This window comes from Balaenoptera acutorostrata, chromosome 6 (assembly GCF_949987535.1).
Source record: "Balaenoptera acutorostrata chromosome 6, mBalAcu1.1, whole genome shotgun sequence".
Classification (NCBI taxonomy): Eukaryota; Metazoa; Chordata; class Mammalia; order Artiodactyla; family Balaenopteridae; genus Balaenoptera; species Balaenoptera acutorostrata.
The window spans coordinates 73,761,291-73,784,576 of NC_080069.1; the positions used below are offsets into that span (position 1 = coordinate 73,761,291).

At 40.2% G+C, this 23,286-nt stretch overlaps 1 protein-coding gene across 2 annotated transcripts in view; it reads right to left on the minus strand.

Moving 5' to 3' along the window:
• DOCK8 (dedicator of cytokinesis 8) overlaps positions 1 to 23,286 on the minus strand; it is a 224,329-nt gene that overhangs the window by 115,616 nt on the left and 85,427 nt on the right. For both annotated transcript variants that reach the window (XM_007182233.3, XM_007182234.2), the window contains exons 6-12: positions 20,558 to 20,770; positions 16,103 to 16,188; positions 12,225 to 12,291; positions 9,963 to 10,112; positions 6,292 to 6,372; positions 2,772 to 2,931; positions 733 to 863 (exon numbers count right to left, since the gene is read on the minus strand). In XM_007182233.3, coding sequence (XP_007182295.1) covers positions 733 to 863; positions 2,772 to 2,931; positions 6,292 to 6,372; positions 9,963 to 10,112; positions 12,225 to 12,291; positions 16,103 to 16,188; positions 20,558 to 20,770 — 888 coding nt within the window. The remainder of the gene's footprint in view (positions 1 to 732; positions 864 to 2,771; positions 2,932 to 6,291; positions 6,373 to 9,962; positions 10,113 to 12,224; positions 12,292 to 16,102; positions 16,189 to 20,557; positions 20,771 to 23,286) is intronic.

Below are 23,286 nucleotides of genomic sequence, written 5' to 3' on the forward strand. Positions count from 1 at the left end.
TTAACCATTTTTGAGTATACAGTTCAGTAGTGTTAAGTACATTCACTTTGTTGTGCAAACGATCTCCAGAATGCTTTCAGTTCGCAAAACTGAAACTCTATACCCATTAAACAACTCCCCATTTCCCCCTTCCTGCAGCCCCTAGCCACCATCATTCTACTTTCTGTCATTCCACCTTCTGTCTCTATGAATTTGATTACGCTAGGAAATTCTTCATTCTTTAAGCAGTCTCCATGATTTCTGAGCTAATAAAGCGCACCATCTGTAATGGTCACACTCTGTGAGGACGTAGGCAGCTCTAGAAAGCCTGCACGTGGAAAAGGGGTGAGATGGACAACATCTAGGCCAGGAAACCCCAAGCCCAGGGGGAAATGGATATTTTAGCCAGACTGTTTTCATAGCCTAGTAAACGAATTGACCATGATAGTTCAATAGGATAGTTTGTATTAAGGGGAACCAGTCCTTCTCTCGATTAAAAGGGCTAACGTTCATTTAGCACTTGTTATACCCCAGGCACTCTGAGAAGAGCTTTACACATCTCATGTCATCGAACCCTCCCAAAAGCCACATCAAGCAAGTGCCATCATCCCTGTTTTGTAGATAATGAAACCGAGGCTTGGTGAGGTTGACTAACTTGTTCTCTTAGTCACTACATATACTCCCCCTCCGGGCTCCAGCACTCATGCCATTGTGAGGGGACAAAGCCAGACACACTGTAACATGAAGAGATACCTGCTTGAAAAAGCTGTTAATGGTCAAGGTCTTGAAGTTGTATCCAACCCCATTTTCCTCCAAGGAGAAGGCTCTTTCAGAAAGTCTTCGAGATTGGGACAAAGTTTTCCGCTCACCCACAGATCCTTTCCCTTTAAGGAAAACAACTGTCATTCTAAAGTTTGCCTTTCTGTTTGAATATATAGCAGTTATTAACTTTACCGTATGTGAGATATGTTGAAGCTCACTGAAGGAGAACACTGAACACGGCCATTCTTGTTTTGCATGACAGTTTCCCTCCCCTGATCCCTGTTCTTAGACCCCCCTGTTGGAGCCCCTAATCCTCCTCTGATCACAGTGAGAGCCCGTGAGCAACCACAGTGCCCTCCCACGTGGCGATCAAGGTAGCAGGAGTCCAGAACTGCAGCCAGAGCAGGGTCTGGCTAAATAATAAGCTTTATTTAGTCAACAGTGTTTTTAGTTTTGTTTTATTTTTATATTTACATTCCATTGGGAGAGGCATGTACTCAAATGCCCCTGCAGGCATTTGGGATTGTGGCCCGAACATGCTACGTACAGGTCAGCCTGAGTACATCCTGGATCTGAGCTTTCTTCTGCTCTTGCTGTGTGGACCAGGCAGCAGAACTGAGTTTCTGCCTTGGCCAACCTGCCTAATGGTAATTAGAACTGAGTCACACCCAAACCTGAACCCTGATACTCTGCTTAGTTATTTCTTACCCCTTTTGAGATTTAGGTGAGGATTTTGTTACTTTTATACTGCAAAACTCAGGGGTTCTGTAGTGAATGGTCAAACTGCATAGAACCGTAATATTTCAACCCTATCTTTGAACATTCTCTTACCCTTAATTCTTGTCATAATGCTGAACTGGAGCTTCCTGCTACCACTGAGCCACCTAAACTTGCCATGCTGCCTCAGTATAATACACCGCATCTTTTGGTTGCTTCTTAAAAATCAGCCTCTGTAGTCAGGTTAATTTCTCCTTGACCCAGAGATGACTGAGGACCCACCAAGCTCTATGCCTTAACTACCTAGTTTATGTGTCCTTTAAGCTCTATGCAGAACTCTTTCAAATAAGGCTACCTGGGTCTACATAGAAATTAGCATTAAAAAAAACCACACACACATATTGTGGTGTGAATGTTGGGATGCACTAAAATGAGATTTGTTTTTGATAAATCAGCAATAACCTGGGAGTTCTGACTGGTAATTATGTATCAATAACTCCAGGATAGCAGCAGCAATAACAAAATAACTTTTCCTCCACTCCTCTGGTAAAGGCAACATTTCAGAAGTGGCAGAGCTAAGGAATGCATGAGAAACTTCCCAAGAAATGTGACTGGAGACATAAATATTTGCTGGATACAAAGACATTTTAAAAAACAGAAACTGTGCCACAGGTGAGGGGTGATATACTTGCAAACTCTGCAACCCTCTTGGATAGTTCCATACCCAAACTGTTGAGGAAATTAATAATTCAGATCAAGGGTTAGATAATGAAAAAGAGAAATATGCTAAATAAATCAGAACAGTAACTAAATATTCTTTTGGTATCCACTTTTTTCATTTGCCCTTGGCAAAATAAACTTTAAGGAACTGGAAATTTTGCTAGAAACCAGAGTTTTTCCTTTCGAAGCCCTTGCTTTTCTTATATTTAGGAGCCAACCATGGTGGCTTTGTTTAACACACTATAAACTATATTATTATATTATTATATTTTCTTGTTATTTTCAAGAATTTTACTTTTAAGAAGAGATGGCCACTGAAAATTAACTCTTTAAAGTGTCAAACTGTACAGAAAATTCCAACCAAAAATCTTACTATATATAAACTCCACAAAGTTCATTGTAATTGTCTTGGGGATCGCTGTCCAATCAAGCGTTTGTATTCCAGTCTTAATCATGTTTCATCCTATTCATCTCCTTCTTCCTGCCCACTCCCCCCACCTTACTGCACCCCCAACCCCCCATCAATCAGTAGCTGACCTCAGAGTTGGTACATTGGGGAGCCCTTCCCTTCACACCACAGTTGAAAAGCTTACCAACCATGGACTCCACATCAGTTACCTCCCTGTCGAGGGTAGAGACATTGAAGAAACTTGCTAAGCTTATGGGAGCCCATGCGAAGGGCATCCGGTATTTCCCCAAACGCTGGCAGAAGGATTCAGCTTGAAGTTTTAGTTTTTCAATCTTTTCTTTACTCTAGAGGAAAATGGAAAGAGACAGCAGAAACAAACAATATGGCACAACATCATTCTCAATGGTGAAAAACTGAAAGCATTTCTTCTAAGATCAGGAACAAGACAAGGGTGCCCATTCTCACCACTATTATTCAAGATAGCTTTGGAAGTTTTAGCCATGGCAATCAGAGAAGAAAAAGAAATAAAAGGAATCCAAATCAGAAAAGAAGAAGTAAAACGGTCACTGTTTGCAGACGACATGATTCTATACTTAGAAAATCCTGAAGATGTCACCAGAAAACTACTAGAGCTAATCAACGAATCTGGTAAAGTAGCAGGATACAAAATAAATGCACAGAAATCTCTTGCATTCCTATACACTAACAACAAAAAATCAGAAAGAGAAATTAAGGAACCACTCCCACTTACCACTGCAACAAACAGAATAAACCTACCTAAGGAGGCAAAAGACCTGTGCAGAAAACTATAAGACACTGATAAAAGAAATCAGATACAAACAGATGGAGAGATATACCATGTTCTTGGATTGGAAGAATCAACATGGTGAAAATGACTACACTGTCCAAAGTAATCTACAGATTCAATGCAATCCCTATCAAATTACCAATGGCATATTTCACAGAACTAGAACAAAAAATTTTACAATTTGTATGGAAACACAAAAGACCCCAAATAGCCAAAGCAATCTTGAGAAAGAAAGACAGAGCTGGAGGAATCAGGCTCCCTGACTTCAGACTATACTACAAAGCTACACTAATCAAGACAGTGTGGTACTGGCACAAAAACAGAAATACAGATCAATGGAACAGGACAGAAAGCCTACAGATAAACCCACACACATATGGTCACCTTATCTTTGACAAAGGAGGCAAGAATATACAGTGGAGAAAAGACAGCCTCTTCAATAAGTGGTGCTGGGAAAACTGGACAGCTACATGTAAAAGAATGAAATTAGAAAACTCCCTAACACCATGCACAAAAATAAACTCCAAGTGGATTAAAGACCTAAATGTAAGGCCAGACACTATAAAACTCTTAGAGGAAAACATAGGCAGAACACTCTATGACATAAATCACAACAAGATCCTTTTTGACCCACCTCCTAGAGAAATGGAAATACAAACAAAAATAAACAAATGGGACCTAATGAAACTTAAAAGCTTTTGCACAGCAAAGGAAACCATAAACAAGACGAAAAGACAACCCTCAGAATGGGAGAAAATATTTGCAAACGAAGCAACTGACAAAGGATTAATCTCCAAAATATACAAAGCAGCTCATGTAGCTCAATAGCAAAAAAACGATCCAGTCAAAAAATGGGCGTAAGACCTAAACAGACATTTCTCCAGAGAAGATATACAGATTGCCAACAAACACATGAAAAGATGTTCAACATCACTATTCATTAGAGAAACGCAAATCAAAACCACAATGAAATATCACCTCACATGGGTCAGAATGGCCCTCATCAACAAATCTACAAACAATAAATGCTAGAGAGGGTGTGGAGAAAAGGGAACCCTCCTGCGCTGTTGGTGGGAATGAAAATTGATAGAACCACTATGGAGAACAGTATGGAGGTTCCTTAAAAAACTAAAAATAGAACTACCATATGACCTAAATCCCACTACTGGGCATATACCCTGAGAAAACCATAATTCAAAAAGATACATGTACCACAATGTTCATTGCAGCTCTATTTACAATAGCCAGGACATGGAACCAACCTAAATGTCCATCAACAGATGAATGGATAAAGAAGATGTGGCACATATATTCAATGGAATATTACTTAGCTGTAAAAAGGAATGAAATTGACTTACTTGTAATGAGGTGGATGGACCTAGAGTCTGTCATACAGAGTGAAGTAAGTCAGAAAGAGAAAAACAAATACCGTATGCTCATGCACAAATATGGAATCTAAAAAAACGGTACTGATGAACCTAGTGGCAGGGCAGGAATAAAGACACAGACGTAGAGAATGGACTTGAGGGCAGAAGGGGATAGGGGAAGCTGGGACGAAGTGAGAGAGTAGCATTGACATATATGCACTACCAAATGTAAAATGGATCGCTAGTGGGAAGCTGCTGCATAGCACAGGGAAATCAGCTCAGTGCTTTGTGACGACCTAGAGGGGTGGGATAGGGAGGGTGGGAGGAGATATGGGGATATATGTACATGTATAGCTGATTCACTTTGTTGTACAGCAGAAACTAATACAACATTTTAAAGCAATTATACTCCAATAAAGATATAAAAAAACAAACAAACCAACATGGCACCAGCACCAAGTCAACTGCCTCTGCCATGGATATGACAGCCATCTCCAAAATCCTTACCCTACTGATTAAAAAGAGGGAATAGTCAGAAAAACAACACATCTCAGGCCAGAAGTCCAACTGATAAGGAAATACAGAATAGAAAAGGAGGAATTTAAAGAATTAAAGAAAGCCTACATTCAATTATTAAATATACCTTCAGCTAAACAAACAAACAAACAAGCAAACAAAAAACCCAAAAGTATTGGGGCTTGTTATACTACGTAATCAACAAGTACCTCTTTTAGGTGCTAGCTACACTGGATTCGCATGAGGGAATCTTGGGATGTAAAGTTTTCTACATCATCTATCAAGCTCTTAAGAGAGCCTGTTTTTCCAAAGTTGTCTTGGAAGATTCCAGAAAGATCTAACAACCTCCTTATTAGGTTGACAACACTTCCAAGGTAATCATTCTAAGTTCAGGATAAAAGGTAGATTAAAAAAAGCAAGTTATCTTGAGTTCAATAAATCTTACTTGAAATTTATGAGTCTGCAGTAGGATGCTGTCAGGCAAGTCTTATTCCAAAAAGGCCATGTTTTAAAAATTATGTTGGAAACTTTTGCAAATGGGTGCTGAGAAGAGATGTCCTTTTCATGGCTCAGTACCTATGTTGTACTAATAAATTTATGATGTACAGCAGTCTCAGCTAATGTCCAAATATCCAAATCAGAAGGGGTGGTGGCCCACGCTGTGGAGGAAGCTAGGGGGGCTCTGGCACTGTTCAGTTTCGTGGGGTGTCTGTGGCCCTCCCAACCGAGTCTGGGCCTCAAACCAAGACAACAGGACGCGTTTTTGCCCTAGTCAAGTTTTGTAATTAGACATCGGTGTGTACGTCATCGTTTGCTGAGTTTAATAGTTTATTTCTTTAAAAAGTTGTCATTGATGAAGTTTCCCTTCCTTATTTTGTTTGAATATAATTTATCAGTGCTTCATATGGGGACACATTATGGACTAAACTCCATTAACTATTTTATGGGAGACTTCTGAAAAATATCTGCTTATTCTAAAATGTTACCATTTAGCAATACTCAAAATAGCATACCTTTCCACCATCACTTTCTTTGATAACCATGTAGGGTTCTGCACAGTCTCCAATCTCTCCCTGCTGAAGGACTTTTTCAATCTACCAACAAAAACAATATTAAAACAAAGTGCGTGAATTACATTTGTATAATGGAATCTATGCAACCATCAAAAGTGTCTTATGACAATATTTGATGACATCAGATGTCCATAATATATGTTTTTTGACTTAAAAAATTAGTACAAGGAGTATTACACAGTTTTGTAAAAAGAATCATAAAGGCATATTAAAAGGATGATAGATACACAGCAAATGTTAATAGTAGTTATCTTTGTATGGTGGGATTATGTACTATCTTTATTTTCTTCCTATTGCTTATGTGTATTTTCTGTTTTTAAACAATAAACATGTATTATGCCTACAATAAAAAATACAATAAAAGTTATTTTTTAATACAAAACCCACGAGACATATGTAGGATGTGAATAGCTCATTTTGTTTACTATTGCTTATAACGTAAAAAAAGAGATATGACCTCTGTGAAAGTCAGGTTGGGGACTAAAACCTTCCACAAAATGAATAAATGAACAGAATAAATTATCTGTAATTGTCTCCCTTGTATTTCCTATTAGGGCTGCTTCTCTGGATTTAACAGACTTGGAAAGGAACTTGAAAGCAGTAGGATGGTACAGCTTTTCACTTTGCTAACTGGCTGGTAATATGAATTACTACTGTCAAGCATCGTCTTCCATCTTGCTGCAGGTGCAGGACCTGTCTGGCCATAAATCTAGGCACCATGTTTAAGAGAAAAAAAAGCAGAAATTTAAAATTGTCTAACCCTCTGCTCAAAGAAAATTTAATTTAACTTATATGTGGAAGAGAAAAACAAATGGATTTAGTCCCATTAGTCTGTGTTATTAGTTGAGATAATCCTTGAAGAAGAAGTTTGGGTCAACATATCCTAAAAGGCACACATTCTTTTTTTTTTTTTTTTTTTTTAAAGAAATTCACGTTATTTATTTATTTATTTATTTATTTATGACTGTGTTGAGTCTTCGTTTCTGTGCGAGGGCTTTCTCTAGTTGCGGCAAGTGGGGACCACTCTTCATCGCGGTGCGCGGGCCTCTCACCATCGCGGCCTCTCTTGTTGCGGAGCACAGGCTCCAGACGCGCAGGCTCAGTAATTGTGGCTCACGGGCTTAGTTGCTCCGTGGCATGTGGGATCTTCCCAGACCAGGGCTCGAACCCGTGTCCCCTGCATTGGCAGGCAGATTCTCAACCACTGCGCCACCAGGGAAGCCCCAAGGCACACATTCTTAACAGGCACTATCAATTAGGTACAAAGTATTTAAACCAGAAACACCCAAGTGATGGAGGGTGTTTCATAGAGTTTCAAAGGAAATGGCATGGGACTGCTCAGTGAACATCTGTCTCAGGGAGACTGCAAGCATTAAGTGTCTCGTCTCACAGAGGAACTTAAAAACCCCTTCCCACTGCCATAGCCTGAAGACAAGGCTGATCCTCCTGAGAGATGCACCAGGTTGAGGCCATGGACACATAACACTCGAGGTAGAGACTAACCCATTTTCCTGTTAGTCAGCGATCATTCACCTATTCATTCGTTCAAAAAACATTTGTTGAGTCCTTTCTATATGGTAGCTGTTGGGGAGACAAGGTGGTGAACATGATAAGCCTGGTCCCTATCCTCCTGAAATTTATGGTCGGGAGTTTATACAGTAAATTGGAAAGAAGCTAATTTTTCCATGAGGTCAGTGGATAGAAATGTGGTCTTTAAAATGAACTTTGAACAGGGATAAAGAACATTTTCATTAGAATCCTGAAGCAAAGAATGGGAATGCCATGACTTTGCATCTATAGCATGGAACCCACAGGAGAGGGATCTCCAGAATTTGGAAGGAGGATCCAGATTCGACCAGATCAGCAGATACTATTCCCTTCACTGAGTTGGACAAGGCTAACTTCAGGTACTTTGCGAGAAGGAGCTGCCGGCTGCTATGAGAGCCTACTATATGGTCCTTCAGGATGGATATGTAAAAGAAATGCCTGAGTCCTCATAACCATGGCAGGTAGGGGAAAGGGGCATATCAGAATTCCCTGGGAATTTCTTTAAGGTAAAGAGGCTACCCTCAGCCCTATTTAGAGGGAAAGAAGCAACAACTGTGGTATTACAATAAAGAAAAACAAATGAGAAGCAAACCAGGGACTGTCTTACTGAGTAGATTTAAATTTCTTAACTCTATCCAGACAATTTAGAGAATGTTTATCACTGCCAAATGAATGCATTTATTCATCTGAAAATTTTGGAATATACTTAGTAAGTAATAGTCACCCATAGGTAACCATTGATATTTAGCAGACTACCATGGGTTACCCAAAATAAAGTCATCCACTGAGAATTGGAATTGGAAGTAAAATTTGGATCTATGGAACTGGTATTGGCTTCTTTGATTTCCCAGGCTGGAGTGAATTTTAAAAGTAACTGCAAGCCGCTGCAGCTTGCTAGAGTGGACTTTAAGCTAATTTTCCTGTATGTCTAAGTCATATTGCAATGAAAAGGACACACATTAAGTTTGACAACAATACGTGTCTTTTCAGCAATAGAATTTTAACTCTATTTTCCAAAAACTTAAATAAGTTCCCTTCAAGCTATAATGACCTTTCAGAATCTTTGTAAAACGGTGTAAAGGGAGCTAGAATGGAAGGACATCTGCCTCTTGTTAAGTGACCTCCACATCACCTGAAGTTTTTGGAATCTGTATGCTACTCCCATGGGATCATGGGGGAATCAGTGAGATTATGGACATAAAACACGGTGCTAACTAGAAAATGTCCCAATCCTAGAATGCTGGGTGTATATGAAATTAAAACACCAGGACTTTTTTTTTTTTTTTTAATTTGAGGGTAAAGAGTCAATGAGACTAATTATTTGGCTTAAAGTAGATAAAATACTCAATGTTTGCTGTTAACTTCTAACCAGCCATTTTGGTGTGTAGAGAAAGTCTCTGGTTTTCTTACATCAGCAAAGAGTACAACCTAGAATGAAAGGTCTTTCCACTTAGAACTGCCCACAGATTTTGACTCTCACTAGACATACTCAGTCTGTGAGATGGTGATGAAAAGGGAGAGTGAAGCTTGGACCCTATAACCCACACCTCAAACTGTCAGAGCCTGGATTTTCAGACATTTAACTCTGGGTCTTTAGAAAAATGTGAACATGATTAGGAGACTCTATCTGAGATTTTTCTCCCCAGCAGCCTCCCAGAGCTGGATAGCTGAGGGTGTTTTCCTTGTTAGAAGGAAGGGTGTCTATACGTGCCAGGCTTTATTTTGTAACCACAACTACTCACTGAGGGAGGTGTTATTATCTCCACTTTACAGATGAAGAAACTAAGTCTCAGAAAGGTTAGGTAATTGCCCAAAGTCATATAGCTACTAAGTTGCAAAGCCAGGACTCAAACCTAGGACTGTTTGACTCCAAAACCCATAGTCATTCTAGCACCCAACACAATTTGCTTGTAAAGGAAAAGGAGTAAAGTTGAGAGGGAAACAAAGCGAATCTCACAGAGGACATGTACTATTTTCTGATACCTCTTTCACTCTAAACATGCACTGGGAGTAATGCAACAATGAGAACATGGGACTGTGCAAATCAGATTGTGTTGAACTACCTTGACTACTAGGTAGATGTCCGAGGATGGATAGGTGACTGAGAATACCGCAGATCTTGCCTGACTGGATGTGGCAACAGAGGGCGTGTGAGCACGCAGAAATCCTTTGAATTGGTCAGAGTTCAGGTCACAGTGAAAATTTTCTGAGATCTGTAAATGAGTGGCAAAATGAAAAATGAGTTATACCTATTGCTCTCATGGTCTAAACATGTTAAAAAAAAAAAGTGGAAAAGAAAAACCCACCGAGTTTCACCAAAGAAATAAGTATAACCGTAGACATGGTTGATGACCAGTGGCTGCTGGAAAATCTGATACATATTTTGTCACAATCTCTAGATATTTCTGAGTCATTTGAGAGATGTCCTTTGAAACATTTAAATTTTTATTAACCCACCAGTATCTCCTGAATTTCAGTGATGTGCTAGGTACTGCATTGAAGAAAAGCAAGGCATTACTTTGGCTCTCAGTTAGTTTACAATCAAGAATGAGAGAAAAGGCAAATGCATACTAACTACAGTAAAATATAAGTGACCACACTCATACAAAAAAGCGCTGTGGAAGTTCCCGAGGGTGAGAGGTCACTTCCAGTTGGGGGGATGGGGAATGCTTTCCATGGGGGAGGCATGTGAGATGGACAGGCCTTGAAAGAAGGTTCCGCCAAGCAGAGCTGGAGGGGGACTGTGAACCAGGGAGAGAGTGCAGCACAGACATCTCAGAGGCTGGAACACGTGGAGTGACTTTAGTTAACATCGAGGAGCCTGGCTTGACTCTGCCTAGGCTCTCGAGGGAAGGAAAGCAGATGAGAGCCATCCTGAAGAAAGCCGGGCCTGGAAGCTGAAGAGTTTGTTTTTAATGTTGCACGTAGTGAGGATCCATTAAAGATTTCGAGCAAGAGCGTGTCACGATGAGTGCTCCTGAGCTCACCGGCGCAGTGTTACTTAAGAACCACTGTAGAGTTGGGTTTCCCCTTCATCACTAATAGATTTACAGCCAAGAAGTGGCTCCCGGGCAGAGACTACATTTACCAGCCTCCCCTGTAGAGTTAGGAGTGAGCATGTGACTAGATTCTTTCCAGTGAATTGTGAGCACAAGTGATGATGTGTCTCACTTCCAGGCTCCAGCACCACCCCACACCCCCACCATCTTTTCCCCTTTTTTCGGGGGCCGTAGTGGCAGTGACAAACAAGAGTGACTGGGGAGGGCACATATTGAAGATGGAGGAGACACCGCCCCTTGGGTTCCCGAATGCCTGAGTGGAGCAGACCACTGTTGACCCCACACCTCCCTACTCTGGATTGTTAAGAGACAAAGGCAGAAAATTCTCCTTGTTCTAGCCAGGGGTTCTCCACATGTGGCCCCCTGACCAGCAGCTTCAGCATCACCTGGGGACCTGTTCGAAATGCAAATTCTTAAGCCCCATCCAGATTTACTGAATCAGAAACTCTGGGGGTGGGCCCACCATCTCTTTTAACAAGCCCTCTGGGTGATTCTGATGCCTGTGCAGATCTGAGCTTTAAACCACTGTAAACCATTTAAACCACTTAAACCAGTAAACCACTTTAAACCATTTAAACCATTCAGCTTTAAACCACTGAATGTGTGTGTGGGAGGTCTCCTTGTTTTAGCAGTTTACCTACCCTAACCAATACAAATCTTAGTGATTATTAATATTTATTCAAAATATACACACTTTCTTAACTACTGAATGGTTATGGGTAGAGGGGCAGAAACATCTCCTCTGGTTTTGCTATTTGTGCCCTCCTCTAGGAGTTACAAAATGACTAAACATTAAGACATTCATGGAGAAATCTTTTCAATTAAAAGCACAATATACTTGGTGAGGTCTCTACCCGATGGCAAATTTAGACTTTCATTGCACAAGATGCCTTCCATTCATGATAAGCCTGTTTCACAATGCAAAAAACTCCCAAACTGAGGAAACATTACATGCACTGAGCTTGTTATAGCCGTGTTTAAATTGCTTTGTTTTACGTGTAACCCCATATGTCACTATTTCACTTCTCTATTTCAGCCAGGCTACCACCTCCAGACGAATTTCTCGTAAAGATTCTTCAAAGAACATAAATTCCCAGGTCACTTCTTTAAAAACTGGAAAGGCAATAGAACTGGACACATCAAAGGCCATTTGCTTTCAAATCTGATGTGGTTTTCCTACATAGAAGTGAGATTTAAAAACATGAACCCCAAGACAATGAACAACATGCGACGCCCTCAGGGTTGGGCTATTTTTTGCTGTCTTACCTTTTTCCTTTCTTTAACATCATAGAGGGCAATGCTGGCAAACAGAGGCTCAATTTCAATCTCAAACCTGTCAGAGAAAGAGAGAAAAACATATAGTTTTAACTTAGATAATTTTGAATTTTCTGAAAGTGCCTGGATATATAATCTGGTTAAAAATGTAAGTTGTTTTCAGAAGTATTTGGGTAGCTCTATGCATGTGAGAATCACACTGGAATGTTAATGGAGAAATATGGGAGGTTCATGGAAAATTCCTAATCATTTGAGATCATGGTGGATGGTACATTCTCCCCAAAAGTGCTTGCTGGTGGCCCTGCAATAGAGAGCGGATGGAACAGATCCTTGGTCTGATCCAGTGTGGCACTTCCTACCATTGTAGTTGCTGTGTTTTCAGGGGATTGAGTCTCTGTCTTAGCTAAAGGTCTTCTTTACAGTTTACAGATTACTGCTAGAATAGAAAGCTCTATTATTCAATTTTAAGGGCTGGGCCTTTTCAGCTAGTACAAAAAAAAAAAGTTCAGTTGCTTTTCTTTAGGTTAGGTTATGATGTGTGTGAATATCTGGCCCTTCCTAACTCCACTGCCAGGGCAGCTGCTGACCTGAGGTGGAGGGAGGGGAACTGAGCACTGCTGATAAACACTGAGGTGTGTGGATCCAAAGAGAGCTGGAAAGAGCAGCTCTCATACGGCCCTAATTGCCGATTCCCCCAGAAACGGTGGGTTTGAAGAGAGGGCATCCCCAAAGCATAATCCTGCCACACGTTATAGGATGCACGTGGAGCAGAGGTGCTCACCTTCCGAATTTCTCAGGTTAACAATCCACGATACTGCCAGCTAAGAGCCCTAGTAGTCAGGCCCTGGATCATCGTTACTGCAGAAGTCATGTAAATTAGGTCAAATCTTGTTTCAAGGCATATGTGAGAGGATGGCCTTATCATTGGATAGCTTTGTCTAAAAACAGGACTTTTGAAGAAGAATATTTGGGCAGAGGTAACCACAGACAAGAGTGAGTTGGTCAAATGGCACCTTTGGAAATGAGGCAGTAAGGCATGATGGCAAACTCGTAGGGCACTGAGTCAGGCAGACCTGGGCTCTGTTACCTCTCCCACTGCTTGCTAACTCTGGGATCTTAATCAGGTTACTTACTTTTCCCAGTTGCATTTATTTATCTGTAACATGAGGAAAGGACACCTGCTCTTCCCATTTCCTAGGGTTGTTGTAAGCATTGTGAAAGATAATGTGTGTGAATATGCTTTATAAACAATGTCGAGGAGCACCATTATCCACAGTAGCCAAAAGGTGGAAGCAAACTCAGGTGTCCGTCAAGGGATGAATGGATCAATAGAATGTGGTATATGCATACAATGAAATATTATTCAGTCTTGAAAAGAAAGGAAATTCTGACACATCCTACCATATGGAAAAATGTTGAAGACACTGTATAAGTGAAATAAACCAGTCACAAAAGGACATGCATTATATAATTCCACTTATATGAGGGAATGGTGGGAGAGAGAAATGGGAATTATAGTTTAGTGGGTACAAAATTCCAATTCGGGAAGGTGAAAAGAGTTCTGGAGATGGATGGTGGTGATAGTTGTACAACAGTGTGAATGTACTTAATGCCACTGAAACACCACTAAAAATGGTTGTGATGGCAAATTTTACATTATGCATATTTCACCACAAATAAAATTTAACATTATCATTAAATTTTTGCTGTTCATATTTAACCATTCTAGGTTTACCTATAAGAACTTGCTTTCTTTTATCCAGTTTATTTAAAGTAGTGAAAGACAGGATGATCTCTTTAGTTCATCTCCCCTATTTCAGGCATATGTTGGTATGAATACTATTTAAGATACTGGAGCAGGTCAAGTATACGTTGAGCAAACACTGCGATTCTACTTTATTTCTGCTTTGGCAGTTTGGGGGAAAAATAACTAGAAACTACACTTCACAGTTTTCATCAAGAGAAATCCAAGTGACTCAATTTGTTTTTTTAAATAATATTACATGACTATCTTAGTGACCATGTGTTCCCACCTGTGAGAAGAGCTACCGTTTATTTATGGAAAACATCTAGGAGACTTAGTGTCATGCATCACAGGGAAGAATTCCTCCAATCCCAAAGGGCATAGTTGCTGTATCTGATGAGCTTCCTGTGGTGGGTGGGTGAGTGCCTCAGACAATAGGGTGGATTTCCTGAACAATGAATGCAGAGGGGGACCGATCAGCCACTTCCACTCAGTCCTCCTGCTGAAGGGCTAGGAGGTTCCCCCTTCCGGGTCAGCTCGCAAGGGCTAGAGTTTGCCTTTCTGTACCTGTTGCTTGATACAGAGCTCACTTATTGGCCGCTCATCTCCGTGTGCAAGACAAAAAGTCCGAACTGCTCCCCCCATCCTACTGGTAGAACTGGCTTAAGGAGGGTGTTACAACATCAAGAGATGTCCACACCTGTGTAAGCAGTCACGCTGGCTTGTGTTCTGAGCAGAGAATTCGGGAGGCTCCGCAATAGAATCAGAAATCTATGGCACACAGGAACTTTGAGATCTGGTCCCACTACTTCATTTACAAGAACTCAAAATCCCAGAGGAGTCCCCAGGGCTGAAACATAGTCTTGAATCCAGAATCCAAAGGCTCTAATTGCAAACCAGGTGCTGCCTAAGGGGTCCATGAATTGACTTCAAGAGATGGATGACCTTCCTAATAGGGTATGAAAACATATTATGCTTATGAACTTTTGCCTTGGTAGAGCATTCACAACTTAATATTTTCAAAAGAGCCTATGAAGAAGTGGAAGAACTCATTCTCTAAAGCAGCAGTCTGCAAAGAGGAAAGGGAAGCATGCAAGCACTCCAGCAGGTAGGCAAGACAATCCACTGGAATGCAGGAAGAAAACACTATAATTTACTTTTATTTATTGAGTTCATCCTTCAAAATGCCTCATTTATATATGTTTTATAATATATATATAATATTTAATAAACAAGTACAAAATGAATACACACATGCAGAGGATGTGTGACTTTTAAATACAATCAAAAAATACGGAAACAATTGCTCTAAAGCAAGTGTGGCCCATGAGATGAATCCAGATTTCAGACATGTTCTTTTTGAAATGTGTGGTACTTAAGAAGGAAATGAGAAAGTATTTAAGAAGTCAGGAAATTATGCAGAAAAATCTGGATTTCTAGCTTCTCTTAAAAAAAAAAACAGACAATTGACCAAAATGGGCTTGTTTACTTGGATGGCAAGAATTGGCCCTAGCTAGTAGTGGGTGCCCCATTGAGATAGTTTGCTGCAGTCCCCACTACTCTATATTGTCCACTGGCACTGAGACTGAGTTTTAGTTGCATTTTTCATTGTGTTTTAACAGTGGTGTGCTGGTAAATGTTTAACAAACAAGCCTCTAAAAAAAAAAAAAAAGGCTCTAATTTGTAGCATTTTCTGAGTTCAGTGTTATAAATATTTCCACCATTCCACCATGGCCAATTTCAAGCTACCAACGTGACTTCACTGAATAAAGAGTTGGGAAGAGACGTATACAATCAGCTCTCAGGAGTTAGAGCGGACTCCAACACACCATTGGCTTTTACCGTTATTTTTCTTAATGTAGGCCACTTCACTCAATTAATTACCTACACGCCTAACCTTAGTGTTTTGCCTTCCCTGTCATAGAAGAATGACTGTCAAAGGCTTGGCAGGATTAGAATCTGGGACTAGCTGACTCCAAACTCTGCTCTTTCTACTACCTCACAGGGCACTGTTAAAAGTGTGCTGGGGATCCTCCCTGATTCAAGCTCTGATGGTAAAGACACAGACTGTATTTGAAAGGCAAGACAGACCTCAATGTAGTGGTTAGTGTCTGCTCGTACTTACTTCAGGGTCAGCAACTTGACCAATATTCTGTTGCCCAGATGTTCCTTAGGACAGTCTGGTACCGGACGTATTTCCACAGCATCCTCCTATTGTTAATCACATTGCAGAAGAAATCAGTAGTGAATTCCCATGAAGAGCTCCAGTTGAAGTCAACTCGGGGAAGGGAAGGCTGCTAGCCGCCATGCAAGACAGCTTGCGTTTGCTTTACTTCTAATCGCAGAATAACACATTGACTTTTACAGGAGAGTTTATTATCCAACCCCTACGCTTCAAAGTCAGCATTTACAGCAAACATTTTCTCCTTTCAGAAAGCCAAGCATTTAAGACAAAGAGACCGAGGGAGGAAGGAAGGAAATGTGAACATGGATATGGCTTAGTAACATCCACCAGATGGCAATGCAAAATCTTATACCTATTGTTGACTTTTGTTTTTTTTTTTTTTGGCCTGCTCTAAGGACACAGAATATTTCTCCTGCCAAAGGCTTTACTAGTAAATATGTGAGTTTCAGGTTTGAGATCTGAGTCAGAACAGTTCACCTGAGGCTGTAAACCATTAAAACTATAATACAGTGTCTTTCTCGGTTTACTGTTTTCTTAAACAGACGATAGAGATTTGGGGTTGAATTTGTAGGTTCTAAATAGACATGTCCAGCTAGAACTTGCTAAAGTTCTAAGTATAGAGAAGCTTAGTAATGACAAATTTAAGAGATACGTCTGTCTATTTTACTACATAGGGACCAAAGGACTTAAAGGGAAGTATCAAGTCCCTATTGTAACTTTTAACATTCAAATGTGAACTATCACAGTATCTTAAGTATAGTCATGCATGCAAAGATCAACAGTGCAAGTTTCCCTGAGAACTTTAATTCTTGCTCTTGTAGTAGGCTATACAAACTCTGATGAGTGGTCTGCAGCTCACAAGGGTGCAAGGAATAGAGCCATGTCTAATTGTATTTTCCTGGGCTATAAATGATATCCCAAATACCCCACAGCAACCAGAAGAATTTTAAGATTCTGTTCTGATGCCTACACTGCGCTGAAGTCTCTCAGAGCAAGCTGGAATTTTCAGTGTGATCAGAACAGACACATCTGAAAGGGAAGGGGCCCCTAACTGGAAAACCACCTCACCGTAAAGACACTCATGGGTTTCCAAGACTGCCTTTGGTCTGGATTCAAAACTCTGGGATCCTTTTTAGAAAGCTTTTCACTTCGAAAATTGTAAACATATACAAAGGTAGGAGAAGAATGTAACGAACCACATTTACCTATCACCTAGCTTTAACAATTTCGACTCATGGGCAACTTGGTTTCATCTATACTCCCTCTTACTACCTTCCCCCATTCGGTGTTGGACGCTTAGAAGCAAGGCCCCAGATATCATATAATTTCATCTGTGAATATTTCAGTACAGATCTCTAAAAGATAAGGACTTTTTAAAAACACATACTATAATACTATTATTACTTTTTAAAAATTAAAAATAATTTCCTATTGTCACGAAATACGTAGTCAGTTCCAAACTTCCCCAGCTGTCTCAGTTTTTTTTATAGTTAGTTTGTTAATTCAGGTTCCAAACAAAGTCTACATATTCATATATTTCCTAACTCTCCTCTAATCTATATGAATTTCTTGCACCTTTACAGTTATCTGAAATAAGAATGTATTGCCAATAAAGCAGAAGAGGAAATGTTAAGTTGTACTGGATACCTGTTGTTTTCCTCTTCCTGGGAGAAAACAGATAGATATTTACAATGAGGGAGAGAGAAAGAGAGAGAGGGAGAAAGGCAGAGAGAGAGAGAGAGAGAGAGAGAGAGATCGTAAGAGAGAAAGGGATAATATGAGAGATGATGTTCTTCCATCAGCTGACCCAGTGGATCCTGAGGCCAACTCTACATCTGCCTACTTGTGATTTCATTATGTGAGCCAATAAGTCCCTACCTTTTTTTAAAAATTTGTTTTTAGTTGGGTTCCATCACTTGCAACCAAAAGAGTCCTAATGCAAACTCCTCTACGATTTGGAGTATAGTGGCACCCTTCTTATGGATCAAACACATAGGATGCCTTTTATAGAATCAGAGTGAATCAGGGAAAAAACTCACCTCATAGAAGCTTGGTGGTTGAATTCTACTTTTGCCTCCCTTGTATACTCAGTCATAATTTGGATGTAAGAGTTCACCTCTCTTCTAACTTTTTTTCATCAGGAAATAAAGTAATAATAATATAAGATAATTTCACTAATGTGTTGTCAAAAAATTCAGCATTTGTAATCATTTCATGGTAGGCCAGAAAGTTACCCTTTTTTCTACAGGACTTTCTCTGGAGAAAGTACAAATTACAAGAACAAATGCAATTTCTGTGTTTACAACTCCAACACATTAAAGGGCTGGTAATAGAAGCCCTCTAACATTTCAGACTTACCAATTTCCAAATAACCTATACACTAATCACAAAGCATTCCTCTCCACTTAGTATGGCAGGCCCCATTAGGACATCTGCTAGATCATAACTTTTAGTCTCAACTGAGTTTCTGCATTGTTTAAAGACCATAAAACAAAATTCCTTCAAAATAGTCTATGATTCACCCTTGTAATCAAGCCTGGATATCCTCCCATTTAATCTCATGAAGGAGACTTTAATGAGCTTATGTCTCACTGGAAGTTTTCTCCTCACCCTTTAACTGTTTTCTCTCTACTGGTGTCCATTTTGGTTCTTTATTACCTTTTGGCACCTCCATCATGGAATTGGGAGGAAAAGGAATGCAAGTGAAGGTCATATCAGTCAGATATAATATTTCTTGACAAATTTGGTAAGAAGTTTTAAAGCTGTAGATGGCAACTGAAAAGTTACAAGATGTGATTGTTTATGTCATCTTTGGATTTCCATTAGGTGTGCTAATATACCAGGTAGTCATATAGAGATAAATAAACAGTTAAACATAAAATTTGGAGTTAATGGGTTTGGATTCCCCATTCTATAATTCAATTTACCTGCTGAATCTTGAACAAGTTATTTAACCTCTCTGATTCTTACTTTGTAATCTGAAGATGGAGATGATAACATTGCCCACATAATTCATATTTATTTTTAATCTGCCTCATTCAGAAGAGGATTCGAGGCCCCTGACAATTAAAAAAAAGGATCTGAGGCCATTGCAAATAAAATAAATAGACGAGAAAACCAAGGTGGTTGGAAAATAAGGATGAGAAAAAAAGAAAGCTGAAGTAAATTCAGGACACCAATAAGTAAGCCACCAGATTTAGTAGAGGTGAACAGAAATTTGACTCCAAGTAACGAATTTTGTGGAGCTGATTACAAGATGTGACAATCTCTAAGCATACACATTTTCTCAGTGGGAGCATAATTCTTCTTTGTCTGAAGGCTCGAGGGACAATTTTTTTTGGATCCTCATTGAGGTGGGTGCTGCATGACGAGTAGGTCAATATCCTCAATAATATTTGCACAGTGGACATATCATATCAAATAGCTACTGTTTCCCTTATTGTCTTTTTTTGCTGACCACTAGTAAGCTCATTGAAGGGCAAATAAGCAAACAATTCACAGGGGTGGGGGATTCACAAGGTGTGAGAATGAGGCTCCCTGATGGTTTTGATTGAGCCAAAGATCACATTTCAAATACTTAGAGGCATGGAAGGATGGCATACCTTTTATGCAAAATTTCCCTAAATCTTATTTCTTGCAACTCAGCTTTTAATAAAATTTGGACAGCAAAGATATATTGTGGTAATCCGTTTCTGGCAAGACGCAGAAATGTAGATATTCTGACATGCAGAACGGAAGACTATGAGCCTCTTATAAAGGAGCCTGAACAGGCTTGAATAACGGTCATCCGCCATCCCATCCAAAGTGACCCCAGGAGCAACCACAGGCAAAGCCTAAATCAAGTTGTTTCAGGTCAGCTCCACTATATAGAGTGGACAATGAAGATCTGGGTGTTCTATGCATTGGGAACACAGCTATGATTATTTTCGGCTGGAATGTTTTCAAAGCAGGTCTCTCTGGTTGTTCATAGAGACCCTCCAACAAAAAACAAAAAATCTTAACAAAGCACTAACGAGCATCAAGGCTTAAGTAATACATGTATTGATAGATTAGCCGCAAAACACACCTTCAAGTAACTTAATGGTTTGACTGGCTGAGTGGGCTTACTGCATGTAGACCCTTGGAATGTTCTGAGGATTAAATGAGACAGTATCAGTGAAAGTGTTTTGTAAAGTGCTATGAAAATCCTAGTTGTTATTAAGGAACCTCATCTGTATGATTGATCAATAATTTGCTCTGCTGTTACACAGGCTTGCCTTAGTGAAAAGAACAGCCCAGAAGTCACACAAGTAAGCATCCTGACATTACTATACAGTAATGACAAACAATAATATTTTCCTGGAGGCTCCCTGTGTCTTCACTGAAATTCTCCAGCATAAAGATGGTCACACCCACCTCATCCACTGACGGGTAAAGGGCAAAGAGCTCGGCCTGCCGATTGGTCCTCCGGGCCTCCTCATTCTGCTTCTCAAAGTCCTCGGCACTCACTTGTTGCACGAGGTTTTTCAGCCGCAAATCAGGCTGCAGGCTGCGGAGGTCAAAGTCACAGGCAGTGATGGGGCCTTTCCCAGATACATCGCACAGCACGTTCAAGTGACAGGGGCCTGCCTGTGAAAAAAGACATGTCTTGGTGAGAGAGATCGTGGGTCTAAAATGAGAACTAAAGGGTCTGGAATGTCTCAAGACTGCTCCAATGTGAGATTGCAGAGTTGGGCCTCAAAGAATTTCTGACAAGAATCACATAGCTTCCTGGACTGAGTATCCTAAAATTAAATGTATCCTTCCTGCCTGGAAGCAGGTAATTAACTCATCAGATGTAGATACACCTGTTCTTGAGGAAAAGTTTGAAAACAGTTCTGGATTGCTGTTAGTTTGGGGCATGTTCTTTTCTGGAGATTGGGAGCCAAACCTCTTATGAACCCTACTCATGTCTTGTGCTCAAGCAGAACAAAACTGGAATAAGGCGTTTTAAAAAAGCAGAGACTGGACTGGGGAATAAAGGGACCTCATCCTAATCCCAACTCCAGAGCCTGGATTTCGAAACTGGAAAATAAGACCATCTGTGAGAAGCCTTCCCAATTAAATTTTATATAAACTCCAAAGCTGAAGAGTATGTTTCAGAAGACAGAGATGTGGGCATGGAAACACTTTCCTACAGGACTGTAGTAGCAGTTACAGGAATAAACACCAGGAAAAAAAAAAAAAAAAAAAAAGAGCGTTTGCTATTCCAGCAGTATTCACTCAGCTTGAGTAGTGTGCTTGAAAAAAACTGTCTTATTTCTGTCACAAAGTGGCCACTTCACTCCACTAGAAATGTCCTGGAAATTGGGAAATGGATACCTAACTACAGACTTGGCAAAAAACATACAACCATAATCAAGAATATGTTGTAAGAATAATAGATGGATCTGTTATAAACACCTGTAAAATTTACGGTAAAATGTTATTCTCAAAGTACTATTAAATGGACATACTACTGTACAGTATCTCCATAATACATATTTTTGGTGACATCTGTCTAACTCATAAAAGTGTTACTCTCCTAGATCATAAATTTTATCTAAACTGAATGTGTTAACAATAATCAATGGTAATACTTTAATTAATACTTTTGTTCATCTTAGAATTTGTAAGATGCTTGGGAAAATGAATTGGATTTCCCAACATTCTTTAAAAGGATGTAAAGATGTAGATAGATAGATAGATAGATAGAAAGCTATTGATGTCTTTATCTATCTTCAGAATTTATTCTAAGGCCACAACTGGACAAGTGAGCAAAGATGTGAGGACAAGAGTATCTCTGGAACTCTGTAATAACAAAATAATAGAAACAACCTAAATGCCCCCCTCAAAAAGAAACTTTTCAGATTACGAGATTTTGTAACTTTCATACAGTGGAACATTAGGCAGCCATTAAAAAAAAGAAAAATGTGCTGTCATTGGAAGAGAAAGATAATCATAGTATATTGTCTTGTTAATAAAAAAGAGGAAGCTTTACAATATTATATATAATATAATTTTTATGAAATATATGTGTATCACGGATTCACATCATATATATATATTTAACTTACGAAATTCAGGCATTTGGCCTCACAATTCCACTCAATAAGGTGCATAAAAATGATTGAAAAGGGCTTCCCTGGTGGCGCAGCAGTTAAGAATCTGCCTGCCAATGCAGGGGACACGGGTTTGACCCCTGGTCCGGGAAGATCCCACATGCCGCAGAGCAACTAAGCCCGTGTGCCACAACTACTGAGCCTGCGCTCTAGAGCCCATGAGCCACAACTACTGAGCTCGCGTGCCACAACTACTGAAGCCTGTGCGCCTAGAGTCTATGCTCCACAACAAGAGAAGCCACTGCAATGAGAAGCCCGTGCACTGCAACGAAGAGTAGCCCCTGCTCACCCCAACTGGAGAAAGCCCGCGCACAGCAATGAAGACCCAACACAGCCAAAAATAAATAAATTTTAAAAAAAATGATCGACAGGGAGGATGTTGCTGGATTGAGCATCTCTCCATGATGAGTATTAGTCTAATACTTAAAACCACACCTGTCTTGTATAACTTGGCTCTGAAACCCAGCTGATGACTTGAGTGCTGTGTTAGTGCGCTGAAGGAATGAGTGTGCTTTATGGCTGTGCTGGATGCTCACCTTTTGAATTTACCCTTTTCTGCTCTGCTCTGTGGTGCTGGGTCTGCAACTCAGCCAATCACATTTCTGCTTTGCTACTTCTCCCTTTAGGTTCTGCCAACAGGGAGCACTCCAGGGAGACTGGATGGCTGGGGGAGGGAGAAGGGACTGACCCCTTCCTCTCTGCCTGCTGTTCCTCTCACCTTGGTTGTGGCCATTGGTCCTAGTCTTCTGTTTCTCTGGCACTTCCAGAACAACCCTCATCTTACCTTCCTTGGAGGTATCAGCACCAACTGGGCAATTCCTTCTCCCAGGAGGTCTAAGTCCGGACTCCCAGCCCCTGTGAGGTCTCTCCTCTGACGACACCACTGACTAGGCTGTGTTCCCTCCTCAGATATTTGAGTCCTAGCTCTGAGGCCCCTCTTCTGAGCTGCTAGGTTCTGATAACTCCAAGCTCCTCCCACTAGACCCATGGTTCTCAAACATGGTC